We start from the raw sequence: 20,044 nt of genomic DNA on the forward strand, positions 1-20,044 counted from the left end.
GTTAAGGCTAATTTCAAGTTCTCTCTGAAATGAAAAAAAACCCTGTAGCCTTGAAAGCATAAAGCTGATTACTAGTGGAGAGAATTGGTCATAGTGAGTGTCCGTTTAAAAGAAACAGTTATTTACATTTTACCCAACCCAGTCACTCCCGACGATGGTCTTATAAGCCTGTGAAACAGTCTTCTGAGCTTAGAGTGGATTCATGACCATGTTTGGATGTGGGAAATAGTGTTACTTGTGGTGCTGCTGATGGCATTAGTCCTCTGACAGCAAGTTCCCTCCCAGCTAGCTGCCGGCAACAGAACTGGCTCTTTTGTTGAGCTGTCGTAGCATCTGGAAAAAGAGTCCTGGCACAGTATATTGAGAGAGATGGTATTGTCTAGTGGACTTGAGGACAGACTGAGTAGAGAACAAGGCAGAAAGAAAGGTGGGAGCAAAGCAAACAGAACAGAAGAAGGATGAGAGGAGTAGAAGAGAGCGTAGTTTGGAAGAGAGCAAGTATGACTAACAGAGAATAAAGCGAGTATGAAAGAGAAAGAATAAGTGTAACGGGATGCATCTTATCTGAGAGAGTACAGAAGAAAGAAACAGTAGATAGTATGGAGTTGATTGTGTTAGGCATAGAAGGAAAGAAAGGGGATAAATAGGGGCTGGAAGAAAGGGAATCAGAAAAAACACAAATTTACATTTGCTGTGATAAAATAGCTAACTCATACTCATTTTTATTGAATATATCTGGCAGACATTGGTTTCTGTAAGTTTGGTAAAGGCCGCTGGGGTAGTTATTCTGAGAATTTAAGTTAATATTGCTGGCTACTCTGGATTCTATAGTTAAATAATTGGAGGAACAGACAGGAAATAGTTTAAAAATCACCATAATATGAACACAGTCACCTGGGAAATGGACTTCAGTTTACTTTAAATAATTGTCCTTTGAATAAAATTTTAAAATGCTGGCAACTATGAAACCGAAGAGAAGCGGATGAGTTCATTTTCCACAACAAAAAAAAGCTGAAAGTTTGTGAGAATCTTCTAGCCACTACCACTTTTTAATGTATTAAATTGGGAGATGGGGAAGAGGGAGTTGCACATGTCCTAAGAATAATCATGCTGCCTCCTCCCTTTCCCCACCTCCCAAAAATCATAAAGCAAATCCTGTGCAGGGTTGTGATAAATCATGGACAGGAGTCAGTTAAGTCGAAAAATCTGTCTGGCTACCACAAAATGTTATGGCCAAGTTGTAGCATGCTCCTAAATTAAGAATACTTGAAAAATAAACTAATCAACAAAACCCTACCACCACCACCACCGTAAGCAGATATCCCAATTCCTATTTTTGTGTGAATGGATAACATCCAAACATTGTATTGCAATGCATATGTACAGGGAGAGTGTTAAGATTTTCTTGGAAGCTATTTACTCAATTTTTGTGTGATTAGCGTCTCATCCTTCAGATTTACATTAATATAGGACTGTATTTATATAATGGTATAGTAAATGTTACCAGCTGGTCAAACACATTTTGATCTGTAATTTAAAAGTGAAGTAGTTACAGCAAATAGAGGAATAAAACATGACAGTTCACGTGAATGATGAGGAAAAGGGTGGCATTTAATGGGAACTGATGTTTGAATAAAGTAAATATTCACAGCTTTTTGAGCTTTATAAAGTTTCCTTTCCTTTTAGTCAGATTACTAGCAAAGCTTTGTACACATATTTTTTGTAACATGCTATTAAGTAAAAGTTTGTATAACTTATTTTTAATACTTTAGCAAATGTTTCCAGTGCATATTCATACTCGTGCGTGTGTGTGTGTGTGTATGTGTGATCTTTAATGTGGTATAAAAAAGAGTTTGGCATTTCAAAAACCACTTAGAATAGTTTGTTCTATTCTTTTGCTTCCTTGGTCATGTGTGTTTCCCCAGTGTTGTCTATCTTCTTCAAGAAAAAGAGACAGCATTCTTCTTCCTTGAATTCTTTCACTCAGAGGCGGAGGTCAGACACGCACGGTTCTAAATGTATGTTTTATTGAACAAGATTTTGATGTTTAATCCTTCCTTAGCTTTTTGCATTTTCCAAGGATTCTTCACATGGTATGTCTTCAGAATAAGGAAAAATAGGTAATGTGCAATTTGTTCATTAGAACGCTGTTTCCAGGACATACCTAGACAGATTGACTGTCTGTTTGAATGTGGAGCAGTTATTGTTTTGTCCTTAAATTTCACAAATGAAAGAGTGATCAGCTACTGGAAGAACTTGTGATGGATTGAGTGCTGATTCAGTTCCTTTCACATTCTAATCAGATAGAGGTCCAAAAGAAGGAAGATGTCATGCCAAGGTTAATTTGGGCTCATTAGACTTTAAAGCTGGTCCCAGATTTCAGCAGCAAACTGATCTTTCTCATTTTGTTTAAGAGGGATGGATTTTCAAATGCAGTACATGTTTCCAGTATACCCTTGGGATCTTTTGAGGTTGGATCAGAAGAGACTAAACTTGTTCTTGAGCTCATCCTTTGAAATCTTTCCATTACCAACACCATCAACCATGTACTTTAGATTTTTCTTGGGTTTTCTTTATATAAAGGTTAGCATACATATGGTTTATTGAGTTACAGTGGTGCATTGCTGAATAGGGTTATGATTTTGGCTAGTTTAAGCCTCACTGTACAAAATAAGCAAATGAAAAGGTTCTATTACCACCTAAAGTAGCAAAGTTGGGGTATTTAATTTTCTGCTGAAGGCATATCTCATTCTGTAGAGCTGGAAAAGTCATGATACTTAAGTTTTATTAACTTTGAATAGAATTAGATTTGTTAAAAGTACTTAGGTCAGGGGTGGGCAAACTATGGCCGGCCTGCGAGCTCCCGCTGGGGAGCGGGATCTGGGGCTTGCCTCACTCCGGTGCTCTAGCCAGGGCGCTGGGTCAGGGGCCGCTCTGGCGCTCCAGCTGGGGCACTGTGTCAGGGGCCGCTCTGGCGTTCCAGCCGGGGCGATGAATTGGGGGCTGCACCACGCAGCTCAGCCCTGCTCCGGTGCTCCAGCTGGGGCGCTGGGTCGGGGGCCGCACTACGCGGTATGACCCTGCTCCGGCTGGGGCACTGGGTCAGGGCCTGCACCACGCGGCTCGGCCCCGCCCTAGCGCTCCAACTGGAGCCTGCTCCACGTGGCTCCTGGAAGCTGCAGCATGGACCCACTCCGGCTCCTAAGTGCTCCAATGGGAACTTCAGGGGCAGTGCCTGCCGATGGGGCTGCGCCTCCGGATAGGAGCCGGAGAAGGGACATGCCACTGCTTCCAAGAACCGCTTGAGGTAAGCGCCGTTTGGAGCCTGCACACCTGAGCCTCTCCCCACTCCCTAACCCCCTGCCCCAGCTCTGATCCCCCTCCCACTCTCCAAACCCCTCGATCCCAGCACAGAGCACCCTCCTGTACCTCAAAACTCTCATCCTCAGCCCGACCCCAGAGCCCGCACCCCCAACCAGAACCCTCACCTCCTCCCGCACCCCAACCCCAATTTTGTGAGCATTCATGGTCTGCCATACAATTTCTATTCCCTGATGTGGCCCTCAGGCCAAAAAGTTTGCCCACCCCAACTTAGGTGAATAACCTCCTTTATCACCCATTATATGCAGACAACAAGCGCCTGATTTTTAAGAGTGCTGCTCATGTGCTTACGGTATGCCAATGCTACACATGAAATGACCCTTGAAAATCCCTTAAATCACCCATAAAGTACGGTTTTGTGTATACAACCCTGTACAGTACTATGTATTGTATACAGCAATGTACAGTACAGTATATAGTAAAGACTACATATGCAAAATATAATTTTACAGTATTTTTAATAACAGAGAGACAGAAGAATAAAAAATGAAAACAGTACAGTACTGTAAACCTGAACAGTCACCAGTCAGCCTGGATATTCTTGCTAGTCTTGTTCTGTACACACACGAATGATTAGTCTTCCTCTTCCCTTGACAACACTATCATTGAGTCCTCAGGGCTTGATGTCGATCCAGGAGTGACGGAGAGCGAGTCGTAGACGAAGTGGTTGGCTCTGGTTCAGCTCGAGAAGTTGATTGTGTAGGCTCTGCTGCTGCTGCTGGTTTTTTCTTTAAAAACATGGTGATTGGCAACTGTCGCTGTTGTCTCTTGAGCTCCTCAAACATTTCTTGGTACAGTCTCAAATCATCTGTAATACTACGTGTGATTTTGAGGCTTCATTCCATAGAAGGATCATATTAGAAATTAAATCATTCAAGTGTTTCGCTGCTTGGAACATTTCAGAAAATTTATGAAGATTCCAAGTTGCTGGCTCTTCCTGTTCGTCATCATCTTTGTCTTCTGTAGACAATTTTTATCAGTTCCTCTAACTCTTTGTTAGTCAATGTTTCTCTATGGCCCTCAATTAATTCCTCAATTTCTTCCTTGAGGATGTCGATGAAGCCATCACCACCCACTTGCCTGGCCACATGAACAATGAGTTTCACTTCTTTGTCAATGGTCGGGAAACCCTTAAAATCATTCACACAGTCTTCCCATAGGTTTCGCCAACATGCATTGACTGTTTCAGGCTTGATTGCATCCATTGCCTGTTTAATATAAATGATGCAATCAGCAGTGTTGAAGGACTTCTAACACTCCATCACATTAACATTTGGATCAGCTTCCATAGCAGTAAGGATCCGTGAGAATGTAAGCCTCGTGTATGTGGCCTTGAAACAGCTAATGACGCCTTGGTCGAGAGGTTGGAGGATGGAGGTGGTATGGGGGGGAGGAAAAACAACTTCAACGTCGTTATGCACAAACCACAGTGCCGCAGGGTGGCCAGGAGCATTGTCTATGATCAGCAACCCTTTAAAGTCAAGTCCTTTCTCTTCAATGTACTGCTTGACCTCCAGAATGAAACACTTGTGGAACCAATCCAGAAATAATGCTACCGTCACCCAAGCCTTTTTATTTGATTGCCAGAACACAGGCAGGAGATTTCTGTTCTTGCCTTTTGGGGCACGGGGATTTGCAGCCCTGTAGAGCAAGCCCGGCCTTATTAAATGCCCAGCCGCATTGCCACAAAGCAACACAGTCACACGGTCTTTAGCTGCTTTGAAGCCAGGGGCTTGTCTTTCTGATTTCGAAATGTAAGTGCGGGTGGGCATTTTTTTCCAGAAGAGCCCAGTCTCGTCAGCATTAAAAACTTGTTCTGGAAGATAGCCCCTTTCCTCTATGATTTTCTTTAATTGTTCGGGGTAGGCTTTTGCTGCCTCCTCATTGGCAGATGCAGCTTCACCAGTAGTCTGCACGTTTTTGAGGTTGAAGCGGTTCCTAAAACTGTTAAGCCAACCTTGGCTGGCTTTGAATTCCTTCTTATCAGAAGGCTGTCCCTCTTCGGCGGGAGGTTTGAACAGCGCATAGATGCTAAGAGCCTTTTCTCGCAACATGTTGCCATTGATAGGCACACATTTATGGTTCATGTCTTCCAGCCATAAGTTTAATGCCTTTTCAGTCTTCACTAAAGTCTTATCACGCACATGGCTCGTCACCTTAGCAGTTCCTGGAGCACTTGATGCCACAGTTTGATGAATTTCTCTCTCTCGAATCTTGATGGCACGGATGCTAGATTCGTTGCGGCTGTATTTACGCGCCACGTTGGCGATGGACATACCGTCTCTCAATAAGTCCACAACAGCCAGTTTTTCCTCCAGCATTGGAACAGATCGCTGTTTCTTCGGTTGAGCACCAGATGAAGTAGGTGGCTTGCGTTTAGGGGCCATGTTATACGAAAAATACATACTGTATCTTTAAACAGTACAATCTCACTCAGCGCGGCGAGATGCGCACAGTATGAGAGGCACAGGGGGACTGAGTACTGTAGTGGGAACAGCAGATTCGCTTCTCCCATTTCACACTCCGGGGCATACGCACTATTTAAACTGTTGGGTTTTTGTTTGTTTGTTTGTTTTTTTGCCAACCCTCCAGGGTTATTATAGGGGAGAAAAGGCCTAAAGACATGCTGTTGCTGTCAAGTCCCCCCCAAAAAGTGGTTTAGTGGGAACAGCAGATTCGCATCTCATGCTGATGGAATCGCCTGCACTTTTTTTCCCCCCCTGACCGCGTAAAGCTGAAATCGCACATGTTAAATGCGCATAAGATGCAACATACCTGTATTAACAAAAAATATTGATCAGATGCCATCACATTACTTGAGAGAGAAGCAGCATGTTTATTTGTGGGAACTTCTCTCCCATTGCACTCCTCAATGGACACTTGGAGTTAGTGTTTTGATGAATCTTTCATGTATAGATTCAGTTCTAACTAGTAATTTTAGATAATTAGCTTAATTGATTCCCAATTAGTTTATGGGAAAAGATGTCAAAGAACATAACAAAATTACACTTTAAAAGTGTAAATTGCATGCTTACATTTTCTCCCTTGACAATGCAAATCTGATTTACATACCATGTGTAAATCCTATCAGTCAAGCAGTAAGCAAATAAGTGTCTAGTCATTTTCACATTGGATAATCCCATGTAAATTGGGAAATTTAGAATAATATTAAAATATCCTTCTTTTTAAAAACATACATTCTTTTGCAGTTTCCCATGACACTTTCTACCCTGTGTTGCCTTGTACATGTCTAATGGTGTATTGTCCTTTTTATATTTAAATGTTCAACAAGGATGTATGTATGTACATGCATGCACACATCACATACTTGTCAATAACTTTGTTAGACTTGAAGAATTTAATATATTTTATTATACAAGATCTATCTTAAAAAAAACAAACAAGCATACTATCTTCATCAATTTTCTAATTAGTTGGAGTAAAAGCATCCTATAGTGTTTGATGCTAGACAAATAGAAGAGGAACAAAACTTATATTTTCATGAATATGGAATATTAAATGACCAAGTACATCACATAGAAGAGAACTTGAAAAAACATCCTGTATGCTTAGTGTCTGTTGTTTAAATAAATAAATAAATAAATAAATAAATAATCTTGAAGTAACATATATAGAATGCATTGTGCCAAATTCTACCCTTTTTACACCCAGGCAAATAGTTGATGTTAATGCAACTGCACAACACGCAATTCAAGACTGAATTTGGCTCATAAGTTAATTTGTACCAAAACCCCTTAGTAGTGGATTTTGATAATCTATAATGGAAAAGAGTGATACCCTTGCAGTATAGATTGTGGGCAGGGTTGCAAAAAAAGAAGTCAGTCTGCTGCTTATTCATGAGTATTAAAAGTGAGCTAAAAAAGATTTAAAAGAAATTAACAAGCTATTCAGTATCCTAAAGTGTTAATAGAATGTGTTGATTTAAAATGATACATTTTAAAGCAAAATGTTAGAAAATAAGTTCCTGTTCCTCTTAATGTTCAGGATCTTGGTTCAGGAGTTTATTTCTCCCCCAAGAAATATATTCTGGTAGCACCGAGAGGCCTCCACCAGCTATGGGGCCAATTGTGTAGGCTCTGTACAAACATAAATGACACTCTCTACTTACTTACAGATTAAAAGACATCACATCAGATGGATGTGACAAATGAGCAGGGTGGGAATGAGGTGTGAGGGAGGTGGGATAACAAAAGTAATAGGATATGATCAATTTTTAGCCAATCATTAGCAGTACTCACAACTTGCCTGCCTGCCTAGCACAGTTGCCAACTTTCACGCAGTAAATAAGCACCCTGGCTTTCACAATAAACCCCAAATCAAGCCAATCCCATTTCAAAACAAGGCCAAAACAAGCCAATCCCTAAAAACCCCAACACTCTGTGACTAGTTCCCCCCGGCATGCAGTCTGGGACTGTGGTGGGCCCGCTGTGCACCCCGACTCTCTCGCCCCCCTTCCCCCTGCTTGCACCCCCTTATCCCTGCTTGCCGGGAGCTGATTAAAAAAAAAAAGCAATAAGCTACACCAAACAACAATCTAGAAGACAAAAACTAGCCAATAAACAACTCGCAAGCCAATTAAGCCAAAAATAAGCCCAATTTCTACGTTTTTTCCCATGGGTTTGGCATGTCTGCTGCCTAGCAATTTGCAGGTATTGTGTGCTGTTTTGCGGATACCGGTTTTCTGTATACACTTTAGTTGAGGTGAGTTTTGATGGGGGACTTGATGGAAGATGAAGTTTTTGAGTGGCAATTTTTCCAACACACAAGGGGAAACAGGAGAAAGCAAAAGGTGCTTGCAAATGAGTGCCGTCTGATTGCAATTTGTTTCCAGACATGAAATGACTTGATGGTCTCAGACCAGTTCTTAGTAGTATTTTCATAACAAACTTTACTGCAGTTAGCACTAATCTACATGCTTGTTGCTGGCAGTTTTAGCAGAGGCCAAAAATTGACAGCCTGATCCAAGAAGATGTGGAGCACCACCAGTTCCCGATAATTGGAGCCATTGGCACTTAGCATTTTTCATGTGGCGCTGACTGCTTTGTAGGACCATGCTCACAATGAAAATGGGGATTGAATTACCTTTTTATACTGCAGGTGGTCCTTCCAGGCATGTTGGAGCAGTTATAGGGGAAACTTGTACTTCTGCCTCACACGCTATATCTATTCTATGTACAAAAAGAGGGCTAGAGTCTCCAGAGGTGTCAGTAAGGCACCTTTCCTAATGCTAAATTCACTTTAAAAAACAAAAACCAAACCCAAACCCTTTGTTTGGCATGTCCAGTTGCAATGCTGAGGTATCAGGGCACCATCAGAACACATTCCTCCACATTAGAGTTCTTCTGTTATTGACTTACTTGGAAAAAAAGCATTTGAAATAATTACTTTACAGTGATGAACTATTGTGAAACAACATAAGTTGTCTGTCTTTTCCACAGAACCAAACTGAAGAACCATGAATATGAAACTCTAGACCACTTGGAGTGTGATCTGAACTTAATGTTTGAAAATGCCAAACGCTACAATGTTCCTAATTCCGCCATCTATAAGAGAGTACTGAAAATGCAGCAAGTTATGCAGGTATAAAGAGAAGAGTAAAACAATCAAGATAACTATATGTATGAATTTATTTTCTTTAGGTGGTAGTTCTTGGAGCTTTTAAATGTACAGTAGTATATTTGATCATTTATTAGTGGTTCTGTATGTTCAACAATGCAGTTTTATGGTTAAGTATCCTGAACATATTTTAATGTTTAGAAGTTCTTAATGCATCCTATGCTGGGTCATCTGTCTGTCAGGAAATAAATCTGCAAAAATAATGTGCTGAATGGGGAGTGGATCGTCTTAGTTATTTCTCTAAATTACTTTGTTTGCAAGTAGATTAGAATCAAGCTATGAGTGTAAGTACAAGAATCTTTAAAATTGACAGATACAATATAGCTAAAATGACTTTAATAAGAGGATGCTAACACACTTTGTGTATTACAACATTTAACAGAGCAGTTCAAATAGATGCTAATCTGAAATAGCATTGGCTTGAATTGATTCTTCAAAATATTTTCATGTCAATTTTTAATACAATTTTCTTTTGTGCGGATGTCTTTCATTGAATTACAGTCATTGGAAATCTTTTAATGGTGCTTTAATATTTGTGCATCCTACAGCTGTAGTTGTGTCTTTCTCAGTGAATCTGATCTGTGCAGCTGTTTAATATTCATTTATTCTGGGAACATTCAGTAACGAGTCTGACACTAGGGATTTGCTCTTTTTCAGGCAAAGAAGAAAGAGCTAGCTAGGAGAGACGACATTGAGGACGGAGACAGTATGATCTCTTCTGCCACATCTGATACTGGAAGTTCAAAAAGGAAAAGGTATGCATTTTTGTTTTTTCTACAGACATCTTTTTGTTGCTGCTTTCATTTGTCATATAGAAGAACATTAAAACATCGATGTTTAAGACTTCATATATGAATTCTAAAACCATGAAACGTATCTCATTTATCAGTTATAATTAATTGTTTTATTTTTCCATACTGACATTTTCTTACTAATATGTAAATATATAGCTGTCAGGAATATTTATACTTCAGTTTCTTAAAATGTATGACGCTGACATTTTACATAATTACAGTATGTAATACTATGTGTGTTTCTCACTTAAGATATAGTATTTTCAGTCCAAATAGTACTCTGTAAGTTCTTGTAATTTGTTATTACACGTTATCTGTAACTAACAATTATGTTGCTCCTCTTCCCTTGTTTTCCTCACCCATGACTCTCCTTTTTAATATTGGTTAGTAATTTCCGAATGAAAAATAAATTCATTTTAAAAATGTATTTTCAGTTTTCACATTTTATTGTTAATCTTAAATCCTGTTGCAAGATATGGGTTTTTGATTGGGGAAAACTCCCTGGGATAAGATTACTGGATTTTTTTTTTTAAATCTGATCAGGACAGATCATGTATATTTTCACCGTGAAAGTTGCAGTGGGCCACCTCTCCCTTCCTTCTGACCTCACATTCCCCAAGTACTCTATCAGGAATCATCATGGCCAAGGAGGATGTAAATAGACCAAATGTAAGAGAATAGGATGATTATGGCAGGTGGTAGAGTATTAAAATTTGTGTACATAAAACACAACAAAACAAAACACTAGATATAGTGCTCTGAAAGCATTATAAATGCCCACACTAAGATCGTAGGTTTAAAAATATCATGTTTGAAAGATAGATTCTAACCCATCCATTCTTCCTCATAACAGTGAAATTTGTTGGTGTAAACTGAGATTCAGGTCCCTCCATTGTTGCTCCAGCCTGTTACTATCAACTTTCCAGGTTCTGAGTTTGCTGTTATGCTAGGGAGAGGGACTGGAAAAAAGCGAAACCAGATCAGAGCCATCAAAACAAGAAATTCTTTTATTAGCATGATTATATAATTGTAGCAGCATCCTCCATGTTTTCTGGATTGCAGTCATCAATCAAAGATAGAAACTTCTCTGCCAAAAGACCAGTAACTGAGCCATATAGGAGGTGGTACAATTTGGTGATACCATTGGGGGAAAAGAGATCCTGAAAGGTAGCTGAGTGATCAGAGAGAGAGAGAATAAAGTGCCAAATAAAGATCAGCGAGGAACAGACCACAAAAATTGCAAGTCTATGTGACTTGTAGAATCAGTGGATACTGCTGACACAAGCAAATTAAATTGCCCTTCATGCCCTAAAATCATGTATTGCATTGGATCCTCTTATACAAGAGAATATTAAAATCCTTTAAAAAATAATCTAAGAATTAATCGAAAAGAAAACGAGTAGGGCTGTTAGAATGATGAAATACAGTAGAGTGAAGAAAGTCAATTGTTTTTGTTGCTGTGCTAAAGATATAGTTGTACAAATGAATTTTGATTTGTAAATGCAATCATTAAAACTACGTCCCAGTGGATTAAAAATCGATAAAGTGAATAGAATAAACTGAAAATTCAGTTAGTGGAGGTGAAAAGCTTTGAGGAATTCCAGAGAATAGCAAATACAGTGAAGGGCCCGAGTAAAACATATCCTGACATCCTGAAGGAGGCTGATGGTGTACGCAACCTGTTAATGAGGGAATTCTTTTGAGTGTCCCTTTCAATGTGCAAATGCATGACCCAAACCTTGAGTGTGTTGCTATTTCTGCCTTGTAATTTTTTCCCCTCATTAACTTTTATCAGACCCAACATTAAAAATGGAACTGGGAAGCATGCAATCATAGAAATGTAGGGACCTCAAGAGTTTGTCTAGTTTGTGTTGACTCTGTCCATGGCTACTTAAGAGAATCTCCAACTGAATCTCCTGCCAGTGAAGAAATTTAAAATGCACTTGCTGATTTTTAATTTGTATAGCTAAGGAACCCTTTTTCTTTCTCCATCACATTGTGATTTATGTCATATTACATCTGTTTTCTGGTTTGGGTTTTTTTAATTGCTTGTAATGGTGGTGTCTGCTGTTCCCAAGTGCATCATGAAATAGCCGATTCATTTCACAAGAGTGTCCTGGCAAGCATAGATTTTTTTTTTAAATGCATAAAATGATTTAATTGGAGAGGAACTAAATGTTGAAATGTTTGTGCTGCAGCAATCTTGGAGAATGTTCTGTGCACCACAGCCTATCGGCCTATGAAAACAATTCAGAAGCTACTTTCTATTAATTTGTAGAATTATCCTTCTATATATTTTATCCTTGTGATACAGTATATGTTGTGAGAAATGTGGAAAGATTTTTACAAGTGGAGAAAAGTCATAAGTCCCCTTGATGCTCTGTATATAGTACATTTTGTCAGTGAACTAGTCATTTAGGGCTAAATTTTTTTAAAATTGCCTCAGTTTTTGAGTGTCCAGCTTCAGAAGCTTAGGCTTGATATTTTTTTTTCCCAGTGTGGTAAGTATTCACAGATCTCATTGATTTGAGTACCTCTGAAAACCAAGCTCAAGGTTTGTGAAGTTGAACACCCCAAAATTGAAGAACTCAGAATTAGAGGCCACTTTAAAAAAAAAAAAAATTAGGTCTTACAAATGAAACTTACTTCATCTAGGCACAAGAGTTTATGAAATAAGATGATGCGTCCACCCATTCATTCTTTTTGTCTAATAGGTAAGTGCAGTCATAGAGGTTATAGGTTTGAAAATGCAGAGTCTGATTCCATAATTTGAGGATATTCAGAGTAAGGCAGCATACTTCATGAAAATAGTGATTTGTTTCATGCTGGGGAAACTTTTTTATCTCAAAGTGGAGCAAAGGAAGACGATAGGTGGTGTTTTAAAATTAGCTGGCTTGCTCACCTAGCGTTCCACTTATCTATGGTCCCAAATTCTCTGGTCCTACTATCATCATTCTGTAACTGTTTTTAAAATTGGCGTGCACACATTTCTAGCATGGTGGTGGTCTTTATACACAGGTACTATGTTTTTTTAAAAAATTGCATTCATTGTATCTTGCAGCAAAAAGAAAAAGGCTGTTCTGGTGTGGGTGAGAAAAAATAACCTTTTTTCCCCTTTTTTCCCCAACAGTAAAAAGAATATAAAGAAGCAGCGAATGAAAATCTTATATAATGTTGTTCTTGAAGCTCGAGAGCCTGGCACAGGCAGAAGACTCTGTGATCTATTTATGGTTAAACCCTCCAAAAAGGACTATCCAGATTATTATAAAATCATCTTGGAGCCAATGGATTTAAAAATTATTGAGCATAACATCCGCAGTGAAAAATACTCAGGGGAGGAGGCTATGATAGAAGATATGAGGTTAATGTTCCGAAATGCAAGGCACTATAATGAGGAAGGCTCACAGGTACTGTTTAGATTATCCAGGCACAGTTACCTTCGCGCTTCATTGCAGAAGGCAAAATTGTGTTAGAATTTTGTAACAGTCAATCTCTGGTTATTCCTTCCAGTGGTTACGCTAACAGTTACAGAATAAGCATATGCACCCCATCATAGCACTTGTTCTAAACCAGGAATACTACTACTTCTGTACAGATATATTTTTGTGTTTAAATATTGCTTCTGCCTGCAGATATATGCAGACATAAACACAGCACCTTCCATTTTAAATGTACATCATTTAACTGTACAATTTATTTTTTCATCCTGTTAGCTGTGTTGGCTCTTACACTGCTAAGAAAAAGTTAGCTGTTCCATTTTCTTCTAGTGCATAATAAACAGTTGTTTACTCAGTTCCCATAACTTACACCCTGAAAACCCATTGAAGGCAATTGGATTACATAGGGGTCACTAGGGACCTAATTTAATCTTCAGAATTTTTGTTACTATGCGGTTATGTGTTGGATGTAAATAACTCAGTTTGGCTCTTAGATCTCAGCATGATTTTGCAGGGCTCGTAGGTGGAAATGGTATTTCAGCTACTCAAATGAACGCATTTGATAAAGAAATTGATGAGAAAAGGTGAACATGCAATCCCACCATGTTATTTTTATAATCTTGTCAAAATGGAGATGCAGTCTAACTGCATAGTTTACATATGGTCATTATCTCCGTTATTAAATTAAATATTTATCTACTATGGTTAAATATATATTCTGCGAAGTTTATGCAAAAGAGAAATACAAATCCTTTAACAAAGTAATTACCTTGGATGAGTGAACAGAAAGTGACAAAGAATTAAGTGGCTTTATTATTTATGGACCAAATCTTGAAGTCCATAGTCAGTCCTTAGTCAGGTAAAGCTGAGTCAACAGCTAGCAGAAGAAACATACATTCATACTCCATTGTTGACAACTTTACCGATGGCAGTGAGAAGCTGGATACTCTGGCCTTTTGTGATCGGAAAAGAAATCATTGATGCCTTAAGAAAAGTAAAACACCACTGATAACTTACTATATGAGGGCAACTAGAATGCGTGGTGACTGGAGTAATATGGAAGATATGATTAATAAGGTGCATACCAATAGATGTTGTTTCTCACTAATGCCAAACATACTCTATATATAGCTTACAAACATATTTCTACTTGACAACCTGAAGTCATTAATACAGCCCATTGAGCTGGACAGCATAAGCAAATTTAAGAAGCAATACTGGTCTCTTGTTCTTAATCAGATCATTGAAATGGCTAATGTGGCAAGTGATGAACATGCATCTACATTTGCAAATAATTTGATTGTTTGATTAGCTATATTGGCAAAGAGGCATGAAACCTTATGACTGCAAGTTGCAACCTGAACTTCGCTTATTTACTTGTCCTGCAAATATATTTGCCTGATGACTACAGCAACAGCAGACTGTTAACAAACAAGATCTTTATATTCTTTCCAAGATGGCTTAACAGGATTTTGATCATAATGTAGAAATTGACAGTGATAATACTGTACATTGGAAAGAATGGATGCAGTCTTTTGGGGATGCAGTCTCAAAAAAATTTGACTTATGAACGATCTAATATAGTGCCTTTTTCTGAAATATCCCAGAGTTCTTTACAAAAATTACATATAGGAAGTATTTCATCCTTCACTGAAATACGGACACATTTGGGGTGGAATGAACCAGTTGTTTTAACAACATATTGCAACACTATACAATCATTCAAGAGTGGAAGCGAAGAATATTGTGCTCAACTGAAACTAAGGAGTTAACTCTTTTGTGTTAAGAGTTTTCTTGGTATACTCTATTACATTATCATAAGGAAACAAATAATCTAAATATTGTTTTATTATTTTTCTTTCAACACTTTAATGACTAATAGGTATATAATGATGCCCATATCCTAGAGAAGATTCTTAAAGAAAAAAAGAAAGAGCTGGGACCTCTTCCTGAAGATGATGATATCGCTTCCCCTAAACTAAAGCTAAGTAAGGCAGCCTTGTGGATTCCTACTTCTTGGTAAATGTTGATATGGAATAAAATGATACAGATTAACATTAAAATGGAAAACCATATTACCATACATTCAAGGCAGGTTGCATAACTTGTGCCACTTCTGAATCCAATGTACACTAAACTGCAAAACTGAATTACATTTTCAATATCATCATAATTGCAGTGGATATTGGTATGTGTTCGTGCTGAAATTAAAATTAAGAGGTGGGGGTGGGAAAGTCAAAATGAGAGAATCTATATGAAACAATTTTTCTATACAGGCTAGGTTAGAATGAAGAAGAGAAATTCACAATAACTGGAATATACTTATTGGTATCATACCTCATTCATCTGATTGGAGATATAATAAGCATAAGCTTTGAAACATCAGAAAATGGTTCAGCAGCAGCTAAAGTGCAAACAGATTAAGGAACAGTGCCAGGAGCCAGAAGATCTGTTCTGTTTCCATAGACATCCTTTGTAACTTTGTCATTTACCTTCCTTGTGTCTCATTTTCCCATCTGTAAATTGGTGATATAACCTATTACACAGGGGAGCTGAGGCTTAATTCATTAATGGGTGTAAAGTGCTTTGTGATCCCCAAATGAAGAGTGTGATAAAATTGCAAAGTATTGTTATCACCTTGTTAGTGTTTCATGGGAATTTTTATGTGTTAAAATTAGCATAATATAAAGGTAAGTCTCCCTATTTATCAATTTTATAGTATGTTTAAAGAAGAATACTTTAAAAAATGTAACCAAAACACACAACACACCTCTTAGAAAATGCTTACACCTACTGTTGTTATAAGTAGCACCTCTGGTTATTGTAAGGGAAAGAGATTAGAGAAAATATTTTTCTCTGATTTTTTTTTTTCAATGTCTTTATGCATTTGATAACACGTTGTATATAATGATTTCTGGCTATGTTCTGCCACCTTTAATCGTATACTGAATAGTATCTTATTCTGTGAGTAGTTCTGCTGATCTTAATGGGACCACTCAAAGTAAGATACTATACAACATGAATAAGGGTGGATCAGACCCTTAGTTTCCCCTGTTGAGTATTTGGGTCTTCCACAGAGCAACAAAGAGAAGTAAAACATCTTTACGAGAAAATTATTGTAAATCCCCTTACAATGGCAGAGAAATTCAGCAGTAGGTGGTGTTCTTAGAACTATTTTTCACTCCTTTTAAAAAAAAGTAACTGAGCAGATTTCAGGTTGGTGCTGCTCCTTTCATATGTGTGTGTTAAGTTCTAAACTGAGTAAATGAGCAAATTGCATAGAAGGGTATTTTTTAAAAAAGAAAAGCACACACGCCATATTGAAGCATCATTGAGGATAAAAATGCAAAACCACCAAGAAAGTATAGATATGGAAGAATCCAAGTGCAAAGACTATGTAGTGCTATAACAATTGATCCTGTATTAACAAATAGCTAATCTGATTGGTAGCCCCATTTGAAGGCATTATTTTACATTTTACCTATAATAATTCTACCTAGTTTAGCTTAAATCTGCTGTGTGAGGGGAAAACTCACAATAAGTGGGATTCTTAGGATATGTCACGGCAGTTGGGAGTGTGCCTCTCAACCTGGTAGGGAGACTTGTGCTAGTTCGACTTGAGCTAGTGCACTAACAATAGCTGTGTGGATGTTGCAGCACCGGCAGAGGCTCAGGCTAGGCACACCCCCAACTGCAGTGTAGACATACCCACATGTGAAAATCTCCATGAAGAAAGAATTTTAATGGCTTTGAAAAATCCACATGAAGAGAAGATTTTAATGACTGCTGAACTGAGGTGAGAATTTCACTCAGTGCTATTGTGTTGGCTTCCCTTATAGTCTTTAACTTTAGGCTGATGTGCAGTCTTGAATGTATTATTAGTGTTATTTTATACTTATGGAAGACAGGCTTCAAAAGTTTCAGATCCAGCACTCAAATGTTGTACTAAATTGTCCACGGTGAAAACAGAGAAAACCATCTGAGAAAAGTAATTAGTAAGAGCTGATGGAATAGAAATGAAAAAATTGTATTTGTAAGTGGCATTGCTAATCTGGTAGGGTAATGGTGAACTAAGTTACCTGAGCCATAGAAAAGGAGTTTGTTAGGGAAGTAAGTACACAAGGTTGACTGGGTTTTGTACATTTGTTGTTGTTTTTTGTCTGTCTAGGTAGAAAAAGTGGTATTTCCCCTAAGAAATCAAAATACATGACTCCAATGCAACAGAAACTGAATGAGGTGTATGAAGCAGTGAAGAACTACACAGATAAACGAGGCAGGCGATTAAGTGCCATCTTCCTGAGGCTTCCATCTCGATCAGAACTGCCTGACTATTATGTAACCATTAAAAAGCCAGTTGACATGGAAAAAATAAGAAGTCACATGATGGCCAACAAGTACCAGGACATCGATTCCATGGTAGAAGACTTTGTAATGATGTTCAATAATGCCTGCACTTATAATGAGCCAGAGTCTCTGATTTACAAAGATGCCCTTGTCCTACATAAAGTTTTGCTTGAAACTAGAAGAGACATAGAAGGAGATGAGGATTCTCATGTCCCCAATGTAACATTGCTAATCCAGGAACTTATTCATAACCTTTTTGTGTCTGTAATGAGCCATCAGGATGATGAGGGCAGGTGTTATAGTGACTCCTTAGCTGAAATTCCTGCTGTTGATCCCAACTTCCCAAACAAACCACCTTTGACTTTTGATATTATCCGAAAGAATGTAGAAAATAATCGCTACAGGAGACTGGACTTGTTTCAAGAGCAGATGTTTGAGATGCTAGAGAGGGCAAGGAGGATGAACCGGTGAGTGAAACCATACATGTATCAAACCTTAGTCTTGTCAATTTTAATTTTGAGTCTTTATCACTGGTCAAATAATTCCCATTTTAAAAGACATATTATCTTTCCTGTTAGTGTGCTAGGGAAAAAGCAACTTGCTTAGTTGGGTGCCATCACCTTCAGTAGAATTTAAGCTTTCATTTAAAGTTTGTAGCCCCTGTCTTTGAAGTTAACCCTGGCAAAGCAAGGTTAAAGCAATGCAGGGCTATCTTCCAAAGTTGAGGGAAGGCAAGTTCAGAAGAGGAGCTCAGCGGGCAGCCACACAGTGGTAAAAAGGAGACCATTCAGAGGTATAGAGAAGCAAGAAATAGGTTATTTTTGGGGGGAGATGTTGTGTAGAGCAGTGGTCTCCAAAGTGGGGTGCGCAAGAGGATCCTTGGGGGTGCGCGGCAGGAGGAGGTTTGGTTTTTTTTGCTTCGGCAGTTTGGGCGGGAGTCGGAGCGGCTTTTTTTTTTTTCTTTTTCTTTTTTGCTTTGGCAAAAATGGTGGAGCCGGCGCGGCAGGGAGTGTGTGCTCAAAATTTTTTTAATGATAGGGGTGCGCAATCAAAAAAGTTCGGAGACCACTGGTGTAGAGACATAGACTGTCCTCTAACAGTAAAGTAAATCATTTCGTTGGGTTATTGCGTTTTTAACTGAGTTAGTACATTTCTATAGAAGAAATTTTGGAGGGCTGTGCCAGAAGGTAAAAATGTATTTGACTGCAGAATCAGCCTTTTCAGCCTCTGATCAAGATTACAGCAAGTTCTGCTATATTAATTGCCTTTAGTAGATCTCCCACTTAGAGCAATCATTTCTATGCAAGGTTTCTTGAGATGTGCAAAAATATGCAGACATATAGCTTCCTGCTTTCCACTGGAGTGGGTCAAATAACATACTTGGAGATGTATGTTAAGGGCTCTTAAAAGAGGACAGTTATCAAATGTTCTCCATGTCCACTGAAGTAGGACAAGGAAAAATGGGATTAATCTGCAGCATGGGAGATTTAGGTTACATATTAGAAAAACTTTCTAACTATAAGGGTAATTAAGCTCTGAAATAGGCTTTCAAGGTAGGTTGTGGAATCTCCACCATTGTAGGTTTTTAAGAATGGGTTGAACAAACACCTGTCAGACATGATCTAGGTTTACTTGGTCCTTTCTCAGCACCGGGGGCTGAACTTGGTGACTTCTCGAGGTCCCTTCCAGCCCTACATTTCTATGATTCTGTATATAGGGAGGGTTTTCCTGCTGTAACTTTAATAGGAAAGAAGACATGTGGTGGTAATAAAATCTCTTATTTAAAAAGCAATTAAAAAGATCATCTGGCAAGACAATGGGTGATGAGTACAATTACTCTTTTCAATTAAAGAAACAGCTTTTTAGTTTCTCAGAAGTCTCTCTTTCAAAAGCAGTAAAGTCCAGTTACAAAATACCTTCATTTTTGGCTGGTTGCCTGTGATTTCTCAGAATTTCAGTTGCACTATATGAGAATGCTTATCTGACTTATATGGAAAACAGCTTTTCTTTTTTGTTGTACTTGTACTTGTTATTGGAGAGACTGGCACATTATTTCTCTCTTCAGAGTATATGCAGTTTAGTCAGAGGGCATCTTTACAGATGACCTGCAACTGGATTTTAAAAAAATTTGTCCAGATGACACATTTTAGTTTTCCTAAACCTGAGAGAGGTGAAATGGTATAGCCATATGAAGACTTGGCAGTGTAGAGCTCCAACCTGTCTTTTTTGCTTCCCGCCCTCCCCCCCGCCCATAGTGATTGATAATAACTAAAATTTAAAAAGAAAAATCAAGCTTGCTCTGAATGTTCAGTGTCAGCAAAAGCAGCATTAACCCAAATATCTGTTCTTTTAAAAACAAAATAGTATTATGATTACTCCATGCTGTTTTGATTGGAAGCTATTCTGTTGGGTAATAGAATATTGATCATTGTCCTATTTAAGAATAAGGAA

At 38.4% G+C, this 20,044-nt stretch overlaps 1 protein-coding gene across 20 annotated transcripts in view; it reads left to right on the top strand.

The window, feature by feature from the left end:
* The window catches only part of PBRM1 (polybromo 1), a 76,228-nt gene that overhangs the window by 27,558 nt on the left and 28,626 nt on the right, over positions 1-20,044 (top strand). For all 20 annotated transcript variants that reach the window (XM_065553126.1, XM_008179193.4, XM_065553133.1 and 17 more), the window contains 5 exons: positions 8,841-8,982; positions 9,676-9,773; positions 12,943-13,219; positions 15,132-15,237; positions 17,418-18,060. In XM_065553126.1, coding sequence (XP_065409198.1) covers positions 8,841-8,982; positions 9,676-9,773; positions 12,943-13,219; positions 15,132-15,237; positions 17,418-18,060 — 1,266 coding nt within the window. The remainder of the gene's footprint in view (positions 1-8,840; positions 8,983-9,675; positions 9,774-12,942; positions 13,220-15,131; positions 15,238-17,417; positions 18,061-20,044) is intronic.

The sequence above is a fragment of the Chrysemys picta genome, chromosome 7 (genome assembly GCF_011386835.1).
Source record: "Chrysemys picta bellii isolate R12L10 chromosome 7, ASM1138683v2, whole genome shotgun sequence".
Classification (NCBI taxonomy): Eukaryota; Metazoa; Chordata; order Testudines; family Emydidae; genus Chrysemys; species Chrysemys picta.